The following is a 19768-nucleotide window of genomic DNA, read 5'->3' as shown; positions in this document are numbered from 1 at the left end:
AATTCCTTCCACATGTATTACTCAGTATGCCTATGCAGAGCACAGATTTACGTCTGACATTATCTAATGACATGCTGTTTGTACATGTTTTTAGTGATTATTATCATTTTGCTTACTTTTTCGTACAAAACTAACATTAATATATATAGCTGACCATGGGTATGGTGCATGTGACCCAAATTTGGCCATTATGCATGCGTCTACATTTAATTCGAATTAGCTTCGCTTAGCGTTCACACGGAGCTAATGCGAAGTAAATTTAATTCGCATTAAATCGCGACGTCAATTTTAATTCGAAGTAAACTAATGCGCATTAAAATCTCCGTGTGAACGCGGTTCAGATTTAATTCGCATTAACTTACGTTTAATGCGAATTAAATTCTTCGTGTGAACGAGGCATTAAAATGTCCCTATATATTCTCATATCAACGTCTGAAACCCTACTTTAGCCCCACCTTTGCCCCAAGGGTCATGAATTGGTTAGATATGAATCTGTACTACATTGGAATGCTTGCATATCAATATGACTAATCATGTTTAGATTTTTTATGCATATTTTGATCCCCTATTGTGGCCTAACCCTACCTCCTGGGACTATGATTCAAACAAACTTGAATCTGCACCATCTGAGAATGACTGCTTACTATTCAAGGTCCTCTTGTTCTTGAGAAGATTTTCAAATTTTCTCACCGTATACTTGGGATTCATATTGTGGCCCAAACCTACCCTAGAAATTTATTTGAATGAACTTGAATCTTCCCTAACTGAGATTGAGTGGTTGTTTGTTCACATCCCGTTGAGAATTTTTCACTCGTATGGAAATGTCACCAGCTGAGAGTGAAGTACCACAAATTTAAACCTATATTTAGTGTTCAGAGCTGTAGCAGTGAGGGTTCTTTAACGTGCCAATCCCTGCAGCGATGCGGGACCCCCGTTTCCAAGGTCATACATGTATCCGAAAGACCTGTGATTCTCACTTCTACATGCCAAGCAGTTAGCAAAGGAGCAATCACTACTATTTCAGTATTTCATGTCTTACTAGGTTTGATGCGGCCATGGCATGAATGAGACTCGAACTCACTACCTCCCGGTTATAAAGTGAACGCTCTTCCACCGAGCTACCGCAACCGGAAGCATTACCTGGGAATGTTTGCACATAAAAATGACTGCGACTAATTCTGATCCTTCTGTTCTTGAGAATGTTTAATGCTATAATGTTTGTTGTATTGTGCATTCTGATGAAATCAGTTTTCATACTTCAACACTTGAATTCTCTCCATCTTGTTTGACATCAATGTGACATTGAGAACTCTAGTTTTCCACTGACATATATTTTGATCATACATAGTGAAAAGGAAACATTACACTGTATGCTAAATCTACAAACATTCCAATTTTATCATCTTTTTTTGTAAACTCTTAAACTGAATGACACAATATTTGATAGTTGTACATAATCCAAGCATACAATGCACACACATTAATTACTCTGATATAGAAATGTAAATCACCAAGCTCTAGTCACGTCATTATACTCCCCATCTGGGAATATGTAATTTTTAATCGCTGGTGTAGATGTAGGTCCAGTTTTGGAGTAACTTATAAGACTAGGATCCTCCTGTCAAAATAAAACACATCTTTTTATTCAGCAAAGATAACCAATAATATGTGGCTAAAGCTAAATCTGTAACTTTTCTTCCCCAGAGAACTTTCCATAAAAACATTTAGTATACATCTGAGATTAAAATACTGATTTAGTCTGACTCGGTGAAATTGTCACTACTAGACTGTATGTAAAATATTGGGTACCGCTATTGACTCGGTGAAACTGTCACTACTAGACTGTATGTAAAATATTGGGTACCGCTATTGACTCAGTGAAACTGTCACTACTAGACTGTATGTAAAATATTGGGTACCGCTATTGACTCGGTGAAACTGTCACTACTAGACTGTATGTAAAATATTGGGTACCGCTATTGACTCGGTGAAACTGTCACTACTAGACTGTACGTATATTGGGTACCGCTATTGACTCAGTGAAACTGTCACTACTAGACTGTACGTATATTGGGTACCGCTATTGACTCGGTAAAAATGTCACTACTAGACTGTACGTATATTGGGTACCGCTATTGACTCAGTGAAACTGTCACTACTAGACTGTACGTATATTGGGTACCGCTATTGACTCAGTGAAACTGTCACTACTAGACTGTACGTATATTGGGTACCGCTATTGACTCAGTGAAACTGTCACTACTAGACTGTACGTATATTGGGTACCGCTATTGACTCAGTGAAACTGTCACTACTAGACTGTACGTATATTGGGTACCGCTATTGACTCAGTGAAACTGTCACTACTAGACTGTACGTATATTGGGTACCGCTATTTGCTGTAAGGTAGCTCTGTCCTCATCATTTTTTTTGGAAAAATATTTAATTGATTCAGCTTTATGCATGATTGAAATATATGTTTTGCAGGAATTGTATTCACTGGATGCAATAGAAATTTGATAAACTATGATACCAAAACAAGTGGCCCATGGGCCACATTGCTCAACTGAGTCACCTTGGCTGATATTTTAAAGATTTTCCCTATATATTCGCATGTAAAACTTTGATCCCTATTGTGGCCCCAACCTACCCCAAGGAAGCCATGATTTTTACAAACTTTAATCTGCACTATGTCAGGAAGCTTTCATGTAGAATTATGTAGAACTTTCATGTAGAATCATGTACATTCCTAGCCCTGTGGTTCTTGAGAAGAAGATTTTTCAAGATTTTCCCTATATATTTGCATGAAAAACTTTGATCCCTATTGTGGCCCCTTCCTACCCCCGGGAACCATGATTTTACAAACTTGAATCTGCACCATGTCAGGAAGCTTTCATGCAAATGTAAACTTCTTTGGTCCAATGGTTCTTGAGAAAAACATTTTAAAAGATTTTTTTCTATATATTAGTATGTAAAACTTTGATCCCCTTTTGTGGCCCCATACTGCCCCCTGAGGACCATGATTTTAACACTTGAATCTGCAAAATGTCAGGAACCTTTCATGTAAACTTTGTACTTCCTTAAGAAAAAGATTTTTAAAGATTTTCCCTACATATTTGTATGTAAAACTGATACCCTGTTGTGGCCCCATTTTACCCCGGGTGGCCATGATTTTAACAAACTTGAATCTGCACTATGTCAAGAAGCTTTCATGTAAATCTCAGCCTTTCTGGCCCAGTAGTTCTTAAGATGAAAATTTTAAAGATTTTCCTTCAATATTGGGCTTGAAATCTAAGTTCAAAGGGGGCATAACTCCCAGAAGAATTATTGAATCAGAATTTTTTGGAAATATGTACATCTACACTTTGTGTCCTTATTAACTACAAAGTTTCACGAAAGTTTGTTGAGCAGTCTCAGAGGAGTTGTGTTGACAAGAACAGGACTGACGGACAGGTCAAAAACAACATACCCACTGGGGTATAATTATCTATATGTACATGCACAAGGGCTAAGCCCGTTTTGGGCACGAACTCTGTGATGCTATAAATAGGTATCACAGAGTTTGGGCCCAAAACGGGACTAGACCCTGTGTGTACATGTATTACAAACAAGAGGCCCACAGGCCTTATCAGTCATCTGAGTACAAGGGAAAATTATCACTACTCCCAAGGGCTATGAAATCTAGAAAAATTTCCTGTTCTGAATATCTAAGCTAAATTTTAACATTCAGCAGAAGTCTAAAACAAGATGTGTTCTAACTTCAATGCCCTCATAAGTGTATACACTGATGAAAGGCTTTACATAATATAATAGATGTATTAACATTAAAAGATACACGTATGACTAATTTGGATCCATCCTATAGTCAAAATCATGGGTTGTGAAATTCGCCATTTTTTGTACATCTTTTTCTGCTATTCCTTAGTATGCATTAAGATTTTATACAGTATCAGCAAACTTGCACATAAACACTGTATAGTAAGTTTGGACCCACCCTGGGGTCAGAACCCCTACCTCAGGGATCATGAAATTTACAATTTTGGTAGAAGCCTTCTCGCTTTACATCTTAATGCATTTATTTTTTCTTAAACATTTGCAGTTCTCAACTTGAGAAAATTTTTGAAAATAGGTCAATTTTGGGCAGATTTTGCCCCACCCACAAGGCCCCAGGGATGCAGGAATTCTGAAATTTACAATTTATGTTCCCCTTGTTCCAGAGATGCTTCATACCAAATATGAAAAGAATTGGAATGATAGTTGTCACGAAGAAGTTAAAAATGTCTATTGTTCACACATTTAATAACTGACCATTTTGGCCCCACCCTGATACCAAAACCCCTACCCCATGGATCATCAATTTTTGGTAATAGACTACCTGTTCTTTCTAAAAATCCATTTAGTTTCAATTTAGTATCAATAGCACTAAAGAAGAAGTTATTTAAGTGTTTTACACATAAACACAATACATCAAGTTTGGTCCTGCCCTGGGGTCAGAACCCCTACCCTGGGAATCATGAAATTTACAATTTTGGTAGAGACCTTCCTGCTCTATATCACCATGCATTTAGTTTTTCTTACACATGTGCAGTTCTTGAGAAGAAGATTTTTGAAAATTTGTCAATTTTGGGCAGTTTTTGCCCCACCCCAAGCCCCAGCGCTGCTGGAGTCCTGAAATTTACAATTTATATCCCCATTGTCCCAAAGACCATTCATACCAAATATGAAAATAATTGGACAGTAGTTATCAAGAAGAAGTTAAAAGTGTTCAATTGTTAACCCACGATGGACGACAACCAATTGCAATATGTAAACTCAGGTGAACTAAAAATGTTGTCAAGGGGAATACTTGTTAACCCACGATGGACGACAACCAATTGCAATATGTAAACTCAGGTGATATCAGGTAAACTCAGGTGACCTAAAAATGTTGTCAAGGGGAATAACTCCTATGCTGGGATTTGTCTATTACTAAGTATATAATGATTTTCCTGATATTCACATTTAATTGAAACATATGAATAAAGTAGAAATTGAATAAAAAAAATGTCATTTAAACTAATTATTATGGATCTTGTGTGATTTTCTAATGTTGTCATACTTCTGTTTATGTCTGACATCATTATAACAAGAGGCCCATGGGCCACATCACTCACCTGAGTCACCTTGGCCCATATCTGAAGACTTTCCATATATATTTGCATGTAAAACCTTAGTCCCTATTATGGCCCCAACTACCCCTGGGAGCCACGATTTTTGCAAACTTGAATCTACACTACGTCAGAAAGCTTTCATGTAAATGTCAACTTCTTTGGCCCAATGGTTCTTGAGAAGAAGATTTTAAAAGATTTTCCCTATATTTGTATGTAAAACTTTGACCCCCCCCCCCCACTTGTGGCTCCATCCTACCCCCCGGGGGCCATGATTTGAACAAACTTGAATCTGCACTATGTCAGAAAGTTTTCTTGTAAATATCAGCTTTTCTGACTCGGGGGCTATTCCAGCAAAAAAAATATGGGGGGGAGGGAAGGCACTTTATTTTTAAGACAGCCACCCATACAATTAAATTTTCCTCTGCTACCACCACCCATACAATTAGATTCTCCCCTGCCACCACCACCCATACAATTCAATACTTTCATTTAACGTAACAAATGGATCAACCATATGATATTTTAGAACTTAATTCTAGTTTATATTTTAAAAAATGCATAAAAATATAAACAATAAAATGTCTTTCTTTGTTGTTTTATCTGGAGGTGAAGGTAGCAATCATTCCAGAAAAAAATTACATATTTTGGTTTCCAATGCAATTTTGGTAGGGAGAAAAAAGGATGATCTCGGCATATAAAATGAAAGAAAAAATGCAATTAATATTTTATACTCTGGAAACATGTGAGTTGTAGAAACCTAGCTCTGTTTCAAACAGTTTCACTAGACTAATGATGTGGGATATTGTCATATCATTTCTGGACTAAATGTGCATGTCCTTTTTACTCATGTCATGATCTGGGTGCTTGTTAATTGTTGAAATAACAATAAGTTGTTTTTTTGTAAATGATATAAAACTAAATAAAATATGAATATATTATACCACTTTAAATTTAAATTCACATATATTGTTACTCTCTTTATTGCTTTTAAAAGACATGTGTCTTATTACATCAGTTACAATATGTATACATAAAATGGCATTATATAGTGGTGTACCAATTCAAGCAAGCAACCAACGGAGAAGAACTTTTCAATGAGTTAGGTTTAAGTGCAAAACATAGACATTTTCCTAAATTACAAAGTGTATGCATATAGATTGTGACTTTTTTCCTTTGACTTTCCCCCCCCACAATCTCTCATACAGGAAACTCGCGAATATTCCATTTAAAATTTCAGTCCCAAGCATAATATTTACTTGATTTATATCGCAATCAGGCAAATTTTCCACTCTGTTAAACGTAATGGTATACCAGGTGGGAGATTTCATATCCGAATTACCCCGCACATATCAAAGTCTGTTGAAATTCACACCTTCGGAAACAACACTCGTGATTCCCTGATCCTTGATTTTGTTAAATAAACAACAACTCGGGTTTTGGTAATTAACCTAACACGACGCTGCATGTGATAGCTTGGGCATAATAATTGATACAGAGTGCCGATAAAACAAGATCACTGACGAGCTATTACCTGTGCATTTTAGAACGAAAGTGTTAGGGGCGATAATTCCCAGAATAGTCATGCTCGACTGAAATCGAAAGTAGGAATCGCGTTGTAATCGAAAAAATGTACAGTCGTTTCATAAAGGTGAAATTACACGAAAAAGTTTTAAAACTCATGATCGTTGGTTGCATTAGACTGGTGGTCGTTTAGGACAGGTACAATAGGTTGGGTAACGCCTTGGAGGGGAAAGTTTTACAGTAACATTGAGTTATCTGCCCATTTATCAATCTTTTTTCCGTACTTAATGTAGGATGGCTCCGCTTTTCTTCTTCTTTTGTAATAAAAGAAATGTAACGTGATACGTTTTCACTTTTATCATTATTCACAGGCACCCATCTTTTTTTTTTTTTAACCTGGAAGACAACCACCCATACAAATATATTTTCCCAAATCACCCCTACCCATCCAAAAAAATATCGGCTGCCGTCCCTCCCCCCCATACGTTTTTTGCTGGAATAGCCCTCAGTGGTTATTGAGAAGATTTTAACTATATATTTGTATGTAAAACTTTGATCCCCCTTGTGGCCCAATCCTACCCCCGGGGGCCATGATTTGAACAAACTTGAATCTGCACTATGTCAGAAAGTTTTCAAGTAAATGTCAGCTTTTCTGGCTCAGTGGTTATTGAGAAGTTTTTCCCTATATATATATATGTAAAACGTTGATCCCCCCTTGTGGTCCCATCCTACCCCCGGGGGCCATGATTTGAACAAACTTGAATCTGCACTATGTCAGAAAGTTTTCGTGTAAAAGTCAGCTTTTCTGGCTCAGTGGTTCTTGAGAAGATTTTTAAAAGTTTTTCCCTATATATTTGTATGTAAAACTTTGATCCCCCCTTGTGGCCCCATCCTACCCCCGGGGGTCATGATTTGAACAAATTTGAATCTGCAATATGTCAGGAAGCTTTCAGGTGAATTTCAGCTCTTCTGGTCCAGTGGTTCTTGAGAAGAAGATTTTTAAATGGCCCCACCCTATTTTTGTGATCATCTCCCCTTTGAAAGGGACATGGCCCTTCATTTGAACAAACTTGAAATGCCTTCACCAAAGGATGCTTTTGGCCAAATTTGGTTGAAATTGGCCCAGTGGTTCTGGAGAGGAAGTCGAAAATGTGAAAAGTTTACAGAGAGACAAACGGACGACGGACAAAATGTGATCAGAAAAGCTCACTTGAACCTTCGGTTCAGGTGAGCTAAAAAGGTGGAAACATTTACAAATATATTTTCTTTGGATTCAAGTTGTTTGGTTCAAATTTCAACAAATTTTTCATCTTTTATAAACAAAGTTAAATCATCGTACATTTGTATTTATGAGGCTGTACAACATGTCACCTGTTTTAACCAGAATTGAATAACTGTCACTCAGCCATTTCTAATGCACCAATCAAATGAGAGTCACATATCCATTTAAGACTTTCCGAGGATAATCGGTGGTCTTATCTATGTATTTTGTTACTACAGTACCGTGCCTTTTGAAAATACATCACATGATGGTATGAACAGCAAAACATCACACTGACATACTTCATGAAACGTATTAGCACTCCATGAAAAAGTTTGCAGTGTGAAGTTAAAATGTAATTCATTTCTCATGTTTACATTCTACTTTCACTTCTGTTGGAATTCCCAGCTGTTAAAATAGGTGTTACTGTATTATATCTACCAAGATTCATATGTCCATTGTTTACAACTGTAACACATTCTGATAAGGAAAGTGAGAACTATCATTACAATTTGTAAAGATGTCAAAGGGCAAAATCGTTGGAAATGTAAATATATGACAGTTACAGTTAATAATATGGATTTTGCCGAAAATAACTTTTTTTTATGTTGAAAAATGTGATGTATAATAACCGTAAACTCTCAACATTTTTTTAAAAGGACTTGCTAGGTACTGATAATGAAAAAATCAAACACATATCTGAAACACTTCTTTATAAATGTGGGAATCTGTCAGATTTTGAAAAATTTAGATAGTATATAAAAGGTCCAATGCACTGCAGTTTACCTGAATAGCTTGTACATAAAGTTCCTCTGACTCCTTACGGAGTTCAATTAAGGCTTCTGCGGAGAATTTTGTTGCTTGATTTATTCGCTGACAGAGAAGCCTGTACTGGTTCGACGAGTGCTGACACCAGTCCTTTTCCAACTGAATTCTTTGTAACACTTCTTCTCTGGGTAACTCAGGATTTCTTCTCACTCTCTCACTGCAATTGATGATAAATCCCCAAAATGATGTGCATAAATCAATTCATGCATATAGTTGTGCAACCTAAACATCTACCTCAGTTGCACTTTACTGAGTTACTTTTGGGTGAAGGTATTCACAAGAACACAGTACAAGGTAATGAACTTTTAATCACATTTTTCAGTAACTTTCTTGCATGATAAATTATTTTCTGATAATTACTCAAAATATGTACGGTAAGGATAAGAATTGCGACGTTCCACGACAGCATACTTAATGAAGCGCTAATGTGCTTCGTGAGGAGTATGCCAAAGTGAAGCATCGCAGTTCTCATCCTCATATTTTTTCAAAAAATGAAATTTATTTCTTATATTTATATTTTACTTTTATTTCTGTCAGAATGCCCAGTCATTAAAATAGATGTACTATATTTATCAAGATGAAAAAAAAAAATAATGTACATGTACTAAACTTGGATAGTGAAAGTTTGAGATTATTTTTTACTTTAGATGACTTGTCCATGGTTTTACTGAACAACCTTTTACAACCTAAACCACTATCCCAAAGGCAAGGGATTTCACAATGTTGGCAGACAGCTGATTGTTTTTAATAATTCTTAATGGGGCTGTCTTTTAATAGCTAGTCCATTATTTAATGGTGTTTTTTTTTTTTTTTTATCATAAATGGATTCTACAACTAAACAGGCGGTTATATAACTTTTTGAGTATGTTTTCATACTCAAACTCAAACTCCATGCTCTAAATCGTACTCCTACTCAAAAGTGAAGGTTATAAAACTTTTATAAAATCATTCTTATACTCAAATGGAGCACTTCTCAAGATTTTTCGAGTATGCTTCAGAACTTGCTCAGAGTTGTACTCAAAACAAACATGGTTGAGTTTTGAGTATAAGTACGGTAAAAGTTTTATAACCTTCAGGCCAGGCCTCATCTTGTATCTGGGCAAAGTCATTGTTTACATGCAATTGACTTTCTTACCTAACAATTTGTAAACACTTAGGGCAAATTAAGGGTCTAAGCATTGTGTAAGAATATCTATTACTGTACGTAGCACATATTCAAATTAAAAACTGGAGACTTATACACTTATCAAAGCAAACAATACATGAACATTTTTAAAAAAGACATATATATTCATTTTCAACTTAATATCAGTTGCGAGTAATACTAAATTATATTGGTAATGAAATATTCCCAATAATACAGTGAAATATTGGTTGTTTGTACCACATCCCGTCAATAATTTTTTACTCATATTGAGATATCATCAGCTTTAGATGTTCAACGACCACAAATTTAAACCTACGCTTAGCGCTCAGGGCCGTAACAACGAGGGTTCTTTAATGTGCCAATGCCTGCTGTAACATGGGACCTCTGGTTATTTCTTAAGGCCATATCCAAAAGACCCATGATCCTCACTTCTAACTGCCGAGCATTTGGTGAAGGAGCAATCACTGCCTATGATATTTACGTCTTAGGTTTGATACGGCCATGGCTTGAGCGGGGCTTGAACTTGCGACTTCCCAGTTATGAAAATAACACTCTACCACTGAGCAACTTTAACTGGTATAGTTAAAGACTTGAGTGTCTTGATCATTGAGTGAAAAGCAGTTACATGTAATTTTGGCTGAGATTTGGCTCGGCTGGATATTTTGACTGACCCTTTCACTGAAGATGGCATCAATCCAAATATCCAGCCGAGCCGAATCTAAGCCAAAATTACAGTTACATGTTTTTTCACACTGCACTGTGTATTTTCTCAGAGAACATTATCTAGGTAGCATTTATCAAATATCAAGTGATGTCTGATCACATTAAGACTTCGCTTGGCGAAATTTTGACTTCAATTGTCTATGTCATTTAATGTAGGTGGGCCAAATCTTATTGAGAGTAAGGTGACTTCTTCCAGTTGTAATATGATACACATTCATTCCATATATACCTGACATTTTCCTTTGCCTCTCTTTCTTAAAAACTAATAATTAATGTTATCTAAAAGAAAGTCAAAAGAATATAAGTCACGCCCTGGGGAAGAATAATGCGTGCACTAATCAGGTCACCTTTTTTGAAATAAAGTAATGTATAGTAGATAGGGGCAAGCCGTTCTGGGTACGACTCGCCCAGCTACCAGGATGACTACATGCAACACTTTGCATAACTGATGCGGACTGATACAGATGGATTCCGAGACGGTGTCCAATTTCCTACGACAGCCTACATAGACCAGATGAGGTGAGCCTCCCTCAGGACAAGAACCTGATACTTGTATATAACAAATACGACAATTATTATCATTACCTGAGTTGGTGTTTAAGCTTTCTCTGCGAATCAAATTCGTCAATAGGTTTACGTGTTCCTTCTGTTTTTTCAAGCTTTTTAAGTTCACTTTCAATTTTTCTCCTCTTCTTCTGTTCTTTTTCTAAAATAATTCTGGGGTCTAACTTGACTTTGCGTTTCATTGGCATGGCACTGTAAAGAATCAAATATTGTAATATAATTCTAAGGGGAAAAAATGTATTTTTAAAAAAAAAAAAATCTATTCTACAATAATTGAATTTTTAACTTACTGTAAGATCCCCGATTCATGAAAATATTGTGTTCCACATGTATGAAAACTATTAAACATCATTTTACTGCACGATCCTCTTTGAAATATCCTGAAAGTGAAAATATATACAGGTCATAAAGTAGCAACAACCATGCTCGCTAGGTGGCGCGTCATGTTCTATTTTTATTTCTACAGGAAAAGTGGGACGAGGTTCCACCCTATTTTTTACGGGCTAGTATGGATAAACCTAGAGCCTACGAATGATGCGAAGTTGATCGTTCGGATCTAAAATAGCTATATTTAGCGTATCTCACATGATTAGGCACATTCCAGAAAATCCCTTTGAGATTGAAGCGATTAAGCAGAGCCAGTATATGTAAACATTTACTTAACGGTGAAATACGCAACAAAGAGTGACATATTAATACATTTTATGCATGAATAAATTATACTGAGGTCAAACCTGGACGATAATTGCCCGTGCTCATATAGTATTTGATTAATTTAGATATCCAAGGAAAGATAACTCCCATTATTAACGGTGGTATACAATAATACAATGTTTATACATTTCTGAATGATGAGTGAATCTTTATTTTCATCAGAATCTTTTCCATCACACTCGCAGACCAGGTCCCCATACCCCTACCAGTGTCAAACTGTGACTGATAGCAGTGCGGTATTTAATTTGATATAGTCTAGAGGAAATTCGAAATATGGTAGTGACATTTCTTCCTCACTGAATTAGTTGGATTTTTAACATTTAAAGAAAAGTGGGGTATGGACTGGGGGGTTAAAAATGCTATTTGCCAAATTTTCAACAATATTAATTGCAAGGCAAGGCAAAAGGGGTCATAAGCTACAGATGATGCAATTTTCACTTGCAAGTTGCACTGCCACTAGTTACACTTAATTAGTGACTTACTTACAGATAAATAAAGTAACTTACAAATATTTTATTTATTTATTTATCTATCATTTCATTTCATTTTTTTTTTAAATATCATGGTTTGTACTTGAAGAGTCATCGCAATAAAGGGACATTAATTAGTAGTGTTACAAAAAAATATGATCATGCAGTTTTTAAATTTCTGAAATTTGAAAAAATAAAAAATAAATAAATAATAGATTCTGATACCACTCAGCCCCCCGACTGGCCAGAGAGTTCTGCTTCTGTCAGTTCTGATGCAACTAGCTCAGCCCCCAGACTGGCCAGACAGTCCACTGTTTTGGTAAATTCTGATAATGATGCAACTCAGCCCCCCCCCCCCCCCCCCCCCCCCAAAGTTCTCGGAAAAGACTTGCTGATCTTTAATAAATCAGTTTTCCTATTAATTTTACTTTTGCTCCTGTTCATCCTGTTCATCAGTTCATTAGGCTATGGCCCATTCTGATTAAATTTAAGATCGTTGATCCGCTCCGTATTCCTCTACCTTTCCTGTATCTGTGAAGTCCAGAGGTGAGATATATTCTTTCCAAAACAACTAAGAATGTTCATGGAACAATTTAGTATCAATTGTTTTCCTTTTCTGTTGTATGCCTTATTTCAAGAAATAATTTTCAGGTCACTTTTTAATGTGAAATGGAACATTTTCAATTTTTGACAACCTGACGGTAGGGGTGTTTAAGACACTATACCTCATTTTCTGTAAGGAAGTGGAGTAAAAGGAATTCAGAATTGGATTCAGCATACTCAAAATTGGTAATTACACCTGCTTTTTATTGTTTTGAGTAATGGTGTTTCAAGAAAGAAAGTTGGGTCACTTTTTGATGCGAAATGAAACATTTTCCGTTTTTGGCAACCTGACGGTAGGAGTGTTTAAGACACTATACCTCATTTTCTATAAGAAATTGGAGTAAAAGGAATCCAGATTTGAAATCAGCATACTCAAAATTGGTAATTATACCTGATTTTTATTGTTTTGGGTAATTTTTAAAAAATGGGTGGTGGTTGCTACATAAAGTATATTCGAAACAAATAGTCTTACTGACCTTAAGTCGTATCAAAACATTTTTTCAAATAAATTCTTTCTATATTTCAAATTACCTCGTGCATTGTTTAAGAGAAGTGAGAACCATGTTTTTTTCCCAAAGAAATTGTTCTCGACAATGTTTTGGTACACGGAATCTGAAGACAGAGGAGTTTCGGGAGGTGAATTATGGAATGGTTGCATTTTAAGTCAAAACGAAATATGAATTATAGCAATTATCTTTTATATTTTATTTTTCTTATTATATCAATATTTCAAATTAAGAAATATATAATCATGCAAGCAACATCAATTTATTTGGTTATATTTAACAGTTATCAAATCATTTCGGTTTTGTGCATTTTCTTGAAAAATTTTGGCGCTAAATATTTTGTTTATTTCTACTTCAGTTCAAGATGGTATTGCAGAACAGTGGAAAGTATACTAGACCAAAAGCGGATAATGATTCAGACAATACAGGGTAGGATATTGAAATAAATGTAAAACTATATAGGAAAGTATAGAGTAGAATGATTCTCACGAAAAAATATTACCATGAAATCATGCTTTGTTATTCAACTGATAAACCCGGTTATTGGGAACACTTCCCCTAGAGCAAGATATTCTCGCTAGGCCTAAAACGCTATTATTTCTCTCTAGCGAGAGTACATATATCCCGTATAATCGAGAAAAACACCTGTGGAGTACACCTCTTAGTGTTTCACGGGAAAAGAAGATATTTAAAAGTGCTCAAATTTCTTATACTTCTACCAGTATTAAATTTAGTTAGAATAATCTAACTGTGTCTCGGGACAGGCCCTCACCACAGTTAGAATACCTCCCATATACCCGTAATGTAGCAGAAAATTGCGGAATCGCTCCAAAACGATTTTAAACTTATCAAAGAATAAATGCGTACATTCAAAGTTAAATTTATATACAACTAACCTCATTGGTAATTTGTAAGTCCTTAACACTGTAAAAAATCGTATAATAATATTGTAAACTCAACACTTTGAAATGTCACTTTTCTCGATTCGAACTGACTGCCATTTTACCGGAAACTGCCATCGGAACACCCTGCTGCATGCTGTTTTCCAAAAACGAACGCTTACCTAATTTGCAAATAAGAACGGCCCAAGTGGGTCGTTAAGATAACTTTCCAAATGCATATGAGTGATGTGTTACATAATTTTACCGAAACATGCACTGTGTGCAATTTTCATTTTGCTACATTGCAGGTATATAGGACGCATTCTATCGTTAAATCGGGTCCGTAGGACATTATCATTTTAGCGATAGAACATTCTATCTATATTAAATTAAGCAGCCACCGTCAAACTGGTGACTATCATGCCACTGTTGGGTTGAAATTTACCTGAAAGCTTTTTGACATAGTGCAGATTCAAGTTTGTTCAAATCACGGCCCCCGGGGATAGATTGGGGCCACAATAGGGGATCAAAGATTTACATAGAAATATATAAGGAAAATCTTTAAAAATCTTCTCAAGAGCCAATGAGCCAGAGGAGCTGAGATTTACATGAAAGCTTCCTGACATAGTGCAGATTCAAGTTTGTTCAAATCATGGCCCCCAGAGGTAGTTTGGGGCCACATTAGGGAATCAAAATTTTACCCTTAAGTTAATGTAACAGGTAAATCACTAGTCCTTAATTAATACAGTCTAAGTGAAAGACGTCGGACCTGACCAATGTACAGTGCCTCAGGTCTAGTGCGTCATTTTTTACACCGGACCAGAATGTCTGATGTCTCAGTGTCCGATCTTGAGCTTTACTCTTTTGACGCGGAGTCATTTAAATGTTTGTTATAAAGTAAAAAATATCGCACAGATCCAAATATGTAAATGAGTGTGATAAAACTGCATGGACCGTTTAAAGTATTAGGCGGGAGCGATCTCCGGTAAAAGAAAAGCTGTTAGGCCTACTAAAGATCATCTTCACAAGTCAAGGGTTATTGATTTGTTACCTCGCACTAACCCTTGACATCAGTCGCTTTATAAAAGTTGGGCTCATTAGACCATTACGCAATCCACTATAAATAAAACATCCAATGAAATCACTGCATCTTGTTATGGTGTACATGGATACAAATGAAATGACGCGATCTCATACTGCTGTATTGATAAACATCCGGAATTGTAATATTTACACCACAAATTACGTTTATTGATAGTAGATCAAGTTCGGAAAACTTTTTGTTTAAGACAATATTGCTTAAACGATTGAAATAGCCATAACTGTAGGTATCAATACACGTGTTTTTATTTGAATCTCTTGCTTCGCGTTGTTATAAATAGAACCACATTCTCATTTACAAGAAAACTTTCTGACATAGTGCAGATTCAAGTTTGTTCAAATCATGGCCCCCAGGGGGTAGGATGGGGCCACAAGTGGGGGGGGGGGGGGGTCCAAAGTTTTACATACAAATATAGTAAAAAGCTTTAAAAATCTTCTCAAGAACCATTGGGCCTAAGAAGTTGACATTTACATGAAAGCTTTCTGACATAGTGTAGATTCAAGTTTGCAAAGGGTAGTTTGGGCCATAATAGGGACTAAGGTTTTACATGCAAATATATATGGAAAGTCTTCAGATATGGGCCAAGGTGACTCAGGTGAGTGATGTGGCCCATGGGCCTCTTGTTTTTTTTTTTTTTCATTTTTATTTGCTACTCAAATTCTTTCCACAACTACACAAGGTATACTAATTTACGAGAAATATGCATACCTTTCTGAGTTTTATCTGGTCATATTTTTTTTTTTACAGGCGTTCATTATAATATCAAAAGCATCTAACAATTTCTCACACTGTTCTATTCTCTATTTGGATTTTTGACGACAGAGATGCATGTACATGTATTCAAATACATTTATTATGACATGTACTGCTGTGGTATAAAGCCACTAGTTGGAATAATCTAACTGTGTCTCGGTACAGGCCCTCACCGCACTCAAACAGGGTCCGTAGGACATTATCACTTTAACGATAGAACATCCAATTTAGTAAAGTTGCTAACAACTGTACCTTCCTCTCATCTTTAAACACCGAAATAGCACTGCATTTTGTGTTATGTTAGCAGCAAGAATACCGCCAATTGTATGAGAAATATTTATTTCCATCAAATTCTTTTTCTTTTTTTTTTCGTGATGAAATGTCATCTGGCATCTGTTTCGTCTAGGTATCGTTACTGTCATCGTACGTGGCCATATCTGTTTACATGGTTTTTAAAAATATGGAATAAAAATATTTCGCAAAACGAATAGTGATTACCAAATACAAATCAATGGGTTTGTGTTTCACGATTTTCTATTCATAAAATTGAAAATGCATTTTATTTTTATTTTCGATTTGACATGTTGGGTACAATCGGCGGAATTAAAAAAAAAGTAGAAATTTGCATTTTATTTTTTTTCCAATTCCCCAGAAATTAGGGTCGGCGGATCCGTAAACCAAGAAATAAAAAAAACTGTGGCCTTAAATTTTCACTGAAGTCTTCATGATGTTGTATACAGAATGTATTTCTATATTTGGTCGTAAATTTTTCCTTAGCATGAAAATTTTGAAAAATAGATAAAATTTCAATTACACTACATTTCATATGAGAAGTTATGAATTGGAAACAAAAAGAAATGTGTAGGTGTTTAAGTGCTGTAAACACCTTTAAATGCCAACTTACCAATTAATTAGCACATATACCCACACATACTTTGTTTTCCAATGTGGTAATTGGTTGACAGATATGAAATATAAATTCATACAGTTAATTTATGAAGGAATAAACGATTATGAACGTTGTATATCTATGAGGCCTCCCGGCTGGCCAGTTGTTATGAGACCAAGAGTGTACGTCATTAAACTGAAAAATGAAATTGACTAAAATTTTGCGTGTATTTTTAACTGGGATATAGAACCTTGGGGGCCTGCTTTTCTATTATTTTTGCATGCAAAGTAAGAGATATATTGGCCGATTCCCATTTCCGCTATTTTTTTTATAGTGGTACTGAATCCTAGGAATGTCGTCTCGGAACTGATGAAATGAATTCACCCAAGGGAGAAAAATTTGAGCAAAATAACATTCTTCATGTTAAATTTTTTTTTACAATGGCTAAGTTACTTTTCCTTTGACTACACCCCCCCCCCACACACACACACAAATAAATAATGATGCGACATGATTAATTATAAGTGCATGATATCGGTTAGGAAATGTTATTTGAAATGATATGTTATGAAATACGTCAGTTGCATCTTAATTCCTTGACAATGCGATTCCACTCAAACATAACTAGAAACTGAATTAAACATGCTATGTCTTTTGGCAAAAGTAAGAATTGGGGTTTCTTCATGTTCTCGGAAAAGCAAATCCATGTTGCCCAAATGAATCCCAGTCAAAGTTGGATGGTCCAAGAAGAACATGTTAATCTTGAAACAAAAATCGTACACCACCTAATAAGGAGGAATAAGAAGAAGAGAGGTGGTGTCTTTAATTGTGTGGGTAAATATTGCTCTTAGGAAATTATAGATTTAAGGAATGACTTTAATTCTGGGGCAAGTTATACGAGTATAACCTGGTTTGGGTCAGTTTACGCTCTATATAAATTCTCGAAACGGATTATAAAAAAGTATAAACCAGGGTTTGACATATACTTTTTTCAGCACTAGACCAGTCGGGCTACTTCAAATGATTTTTACTAGACCTGACTTTATATCCACTAGCCCTGACCAACTTTCCAGAAATAAATACTTCATGTAAATGACAAACGTTTACGACGTAATTTATTAACTTGATAAACACTTTATTATAGTCAATTCAAATAAACTGTTTTAAATGAACATCGAGTAGATGTCGTAAAACATCACTGCCGACCGCGACTTATTTATTAGAACTGAAAATAGAGATTATTCCACCACACAGTTCAAGATTGGTAGTTTCTTGTTTATTATTTAACACGACCAGTCGGACTAGTAAATCGACATTTTACCCGACCGGACCTATCATTTACTAGACTCGGTCGGTCGGACGTGCCTTAGTGTCAAACCCTGTAAACTGACCCAGACCAGGTTATACTCGTATAACTTTGCCCCAGAATTAAAGTCATTCCTTATAATTCAATGCAAGAGACAAAGATGCTAACCTTCTAAATATTTATCAAAATGTACATAAACTTGGAAAAATACAAGTCAACTGAGCTGCGCAATGATTCACTTAGCAACAATGACGAAGTGATGGTCTAGCTATGAAGGTCACCATCTTTAATCTTAGTTCTACGGAGCCTAGCCATTTATCAAAATATTGTATCGAAAGTGAAGTTTGTCATGAGAGAAAATATGTGTAGACTATGCATGCAATGCGTATTTCGCTGCCCTTTAGAGATTGAGATCGACTTTAAAGTCGCTCATCTCCGACAGATTGAGAAAATACGGGAAATTGCATTGTTTAGGCCTGCCCAAAATAAATCTTCAAATAACAGAAAATGCAATAATTTGGGTCTTTTAACTCTGAAAACTTCTACTACATGAAAACTTACCCTTGTATGCAACGTTGTCGCTAATAGTAAATCCGACACAAGAAAATATGTAAGCAAGTGACAAATCGCGATCCACATGTCAATGTGTCTGATGTCATGTGATGTATGAATGTTTGTTTGCTTTGTTGAAAGACGGATCAAGCAATGAAAGAACCTTTCCCCTTCCCCTTTCCCCTTCCCCTTTCCCCCAGTGAGAAATGTATTTCAAAAGGTAATGCTTACTTGGCAAATCATTAATTTGAATATAATATCTTTGTTTTAATCTATTATTCGACCATACATACAGAGAAAGATGTTTTACAACAGTGATTTGCGTACAAGTAGATGCTAATATTGACAACGAGAAAACAACATGGGTATCAAACCGAAGTATCTTATTGTACACATTGACATTCTATTCCATAGAAGACAGAAAACAGTGCTGCTATGAAAGAAAAAAATAATTCCGGCATCTGGTTGTCAAGGGGGTATGTCCCCATACCAAACCAGGTTATACAAAAATAACTTGCCTTCCTCAATTGGAATTTGACCAATTAGAGACAAGGATACAATAAGAATTAAATTATTGTCAAATAAGGAAATATTTTTAGGTCACCAGAGTAGACTTGGTGATGATCACCTTGCATTGTTCGTTATCGATTGAACAATTTTTAGCTTCTTGATAACTACAGAGCTGCCAACCCTCACGATTTTGTCGTAAGGCTTACGATTTTAGGGCCGAAAATACGCCTTTCGATTTCACTGTACATCTTCCGATTTTCGCTTATTTGACATTTCGAAATTTTTAGA

The 19768-nt window shown here is 35.8% G+C and overlaps 2 protein-coding genes across 2 annotated transcripts in view; one reads left to right on the top strand and one right to left on the bottom strand.

Moving 5' to 3' along the window:
* Window positions 1-1179: 1179 nt before the first annotated feature.
* On the bottom strand, window positions 1180-13647 carry LOC125680563 (39S ribosomal protein L40, mitochondrial-like). The gene is made up of 5 exons (XM_048920250.2): window positions 13513-13647; window positions 11485-11574; window positions 11216-11386; window positions 8719-8917; window positions 1180-1618 (listed from the first exon to the last, which is right to left on the bottom strand). The coding sequence occupies exons 1-5, from the start codon at window positions 13542-13544 to the stop codon at window positions 1508-1510; spliced, it is 603 nt and encodes a 200-aa protein (XP_048776207.1). The 5' UTR covers window positions 13545-13647; the 3' UTR covers window positions 1180-1507.
* A 165-nt stretch (window positions 13648-13812) lies between these two features.
* LOC125680554 (DNA polymerase epsilon catalytic subunit A-like) overlaps window positions 13813-19768 on the top strand; it is a 117689-nt gene continuing 111733 nt past the window's right edge. Inside the window, exon 1 of the mRNA XM_048920236.2 lies at window positions 13813-13916. Coding sequence (XP_048776193.1) covers window positions 13852-13916 — 65 coding nt within the window. The 5' untranslated portion in view covers window positions 13813-13851. The remainder of the gene's footprint in view (window positions 13917-19768) is intronic.

The sequence above is a fragment of the Ostrea edulis genome, chromosome 2 (genome assembly GCF_947568905.1).
Source record: "Ostrea edulis chromosome 2, xbOstEdul1.1, whole genome shotgun sequence".
In the NCBI taxonomy this organism is placed as follows: domain Eukaryota; kingdom Metazoa; phylum Mollusca; class Bivalvia; order Ostreida; family Ostreidae; genus Ostrea; species Ostrea edulis.
Note: the sequence above shows the minus strand (reverse complement) of the source record. Positions and strands in the feature narration are given on the sequence as shown.

Coding starts and splice junctions, on each gene's coding strand:
- LOC125680563 (XM_048920250.2), bottom strand. CDS start 13,544: ATGGTTCTCACTTCTCTTAAACAATGCACGAG. Junction 11,575..13,512: donor TCTCTTAAACAATGCACGAG/GTAATTTGAAAT, acceptor TTTCACTTTCAG/GATATTTCAAAGAGGATCGT. Junction 11,387..11,484: donor CATGAATCGGGGATCTTACA/GTAAGTTAAAAA, acceptor GATTCTTTACAG/TGCCATGCCAATGAAACGCA.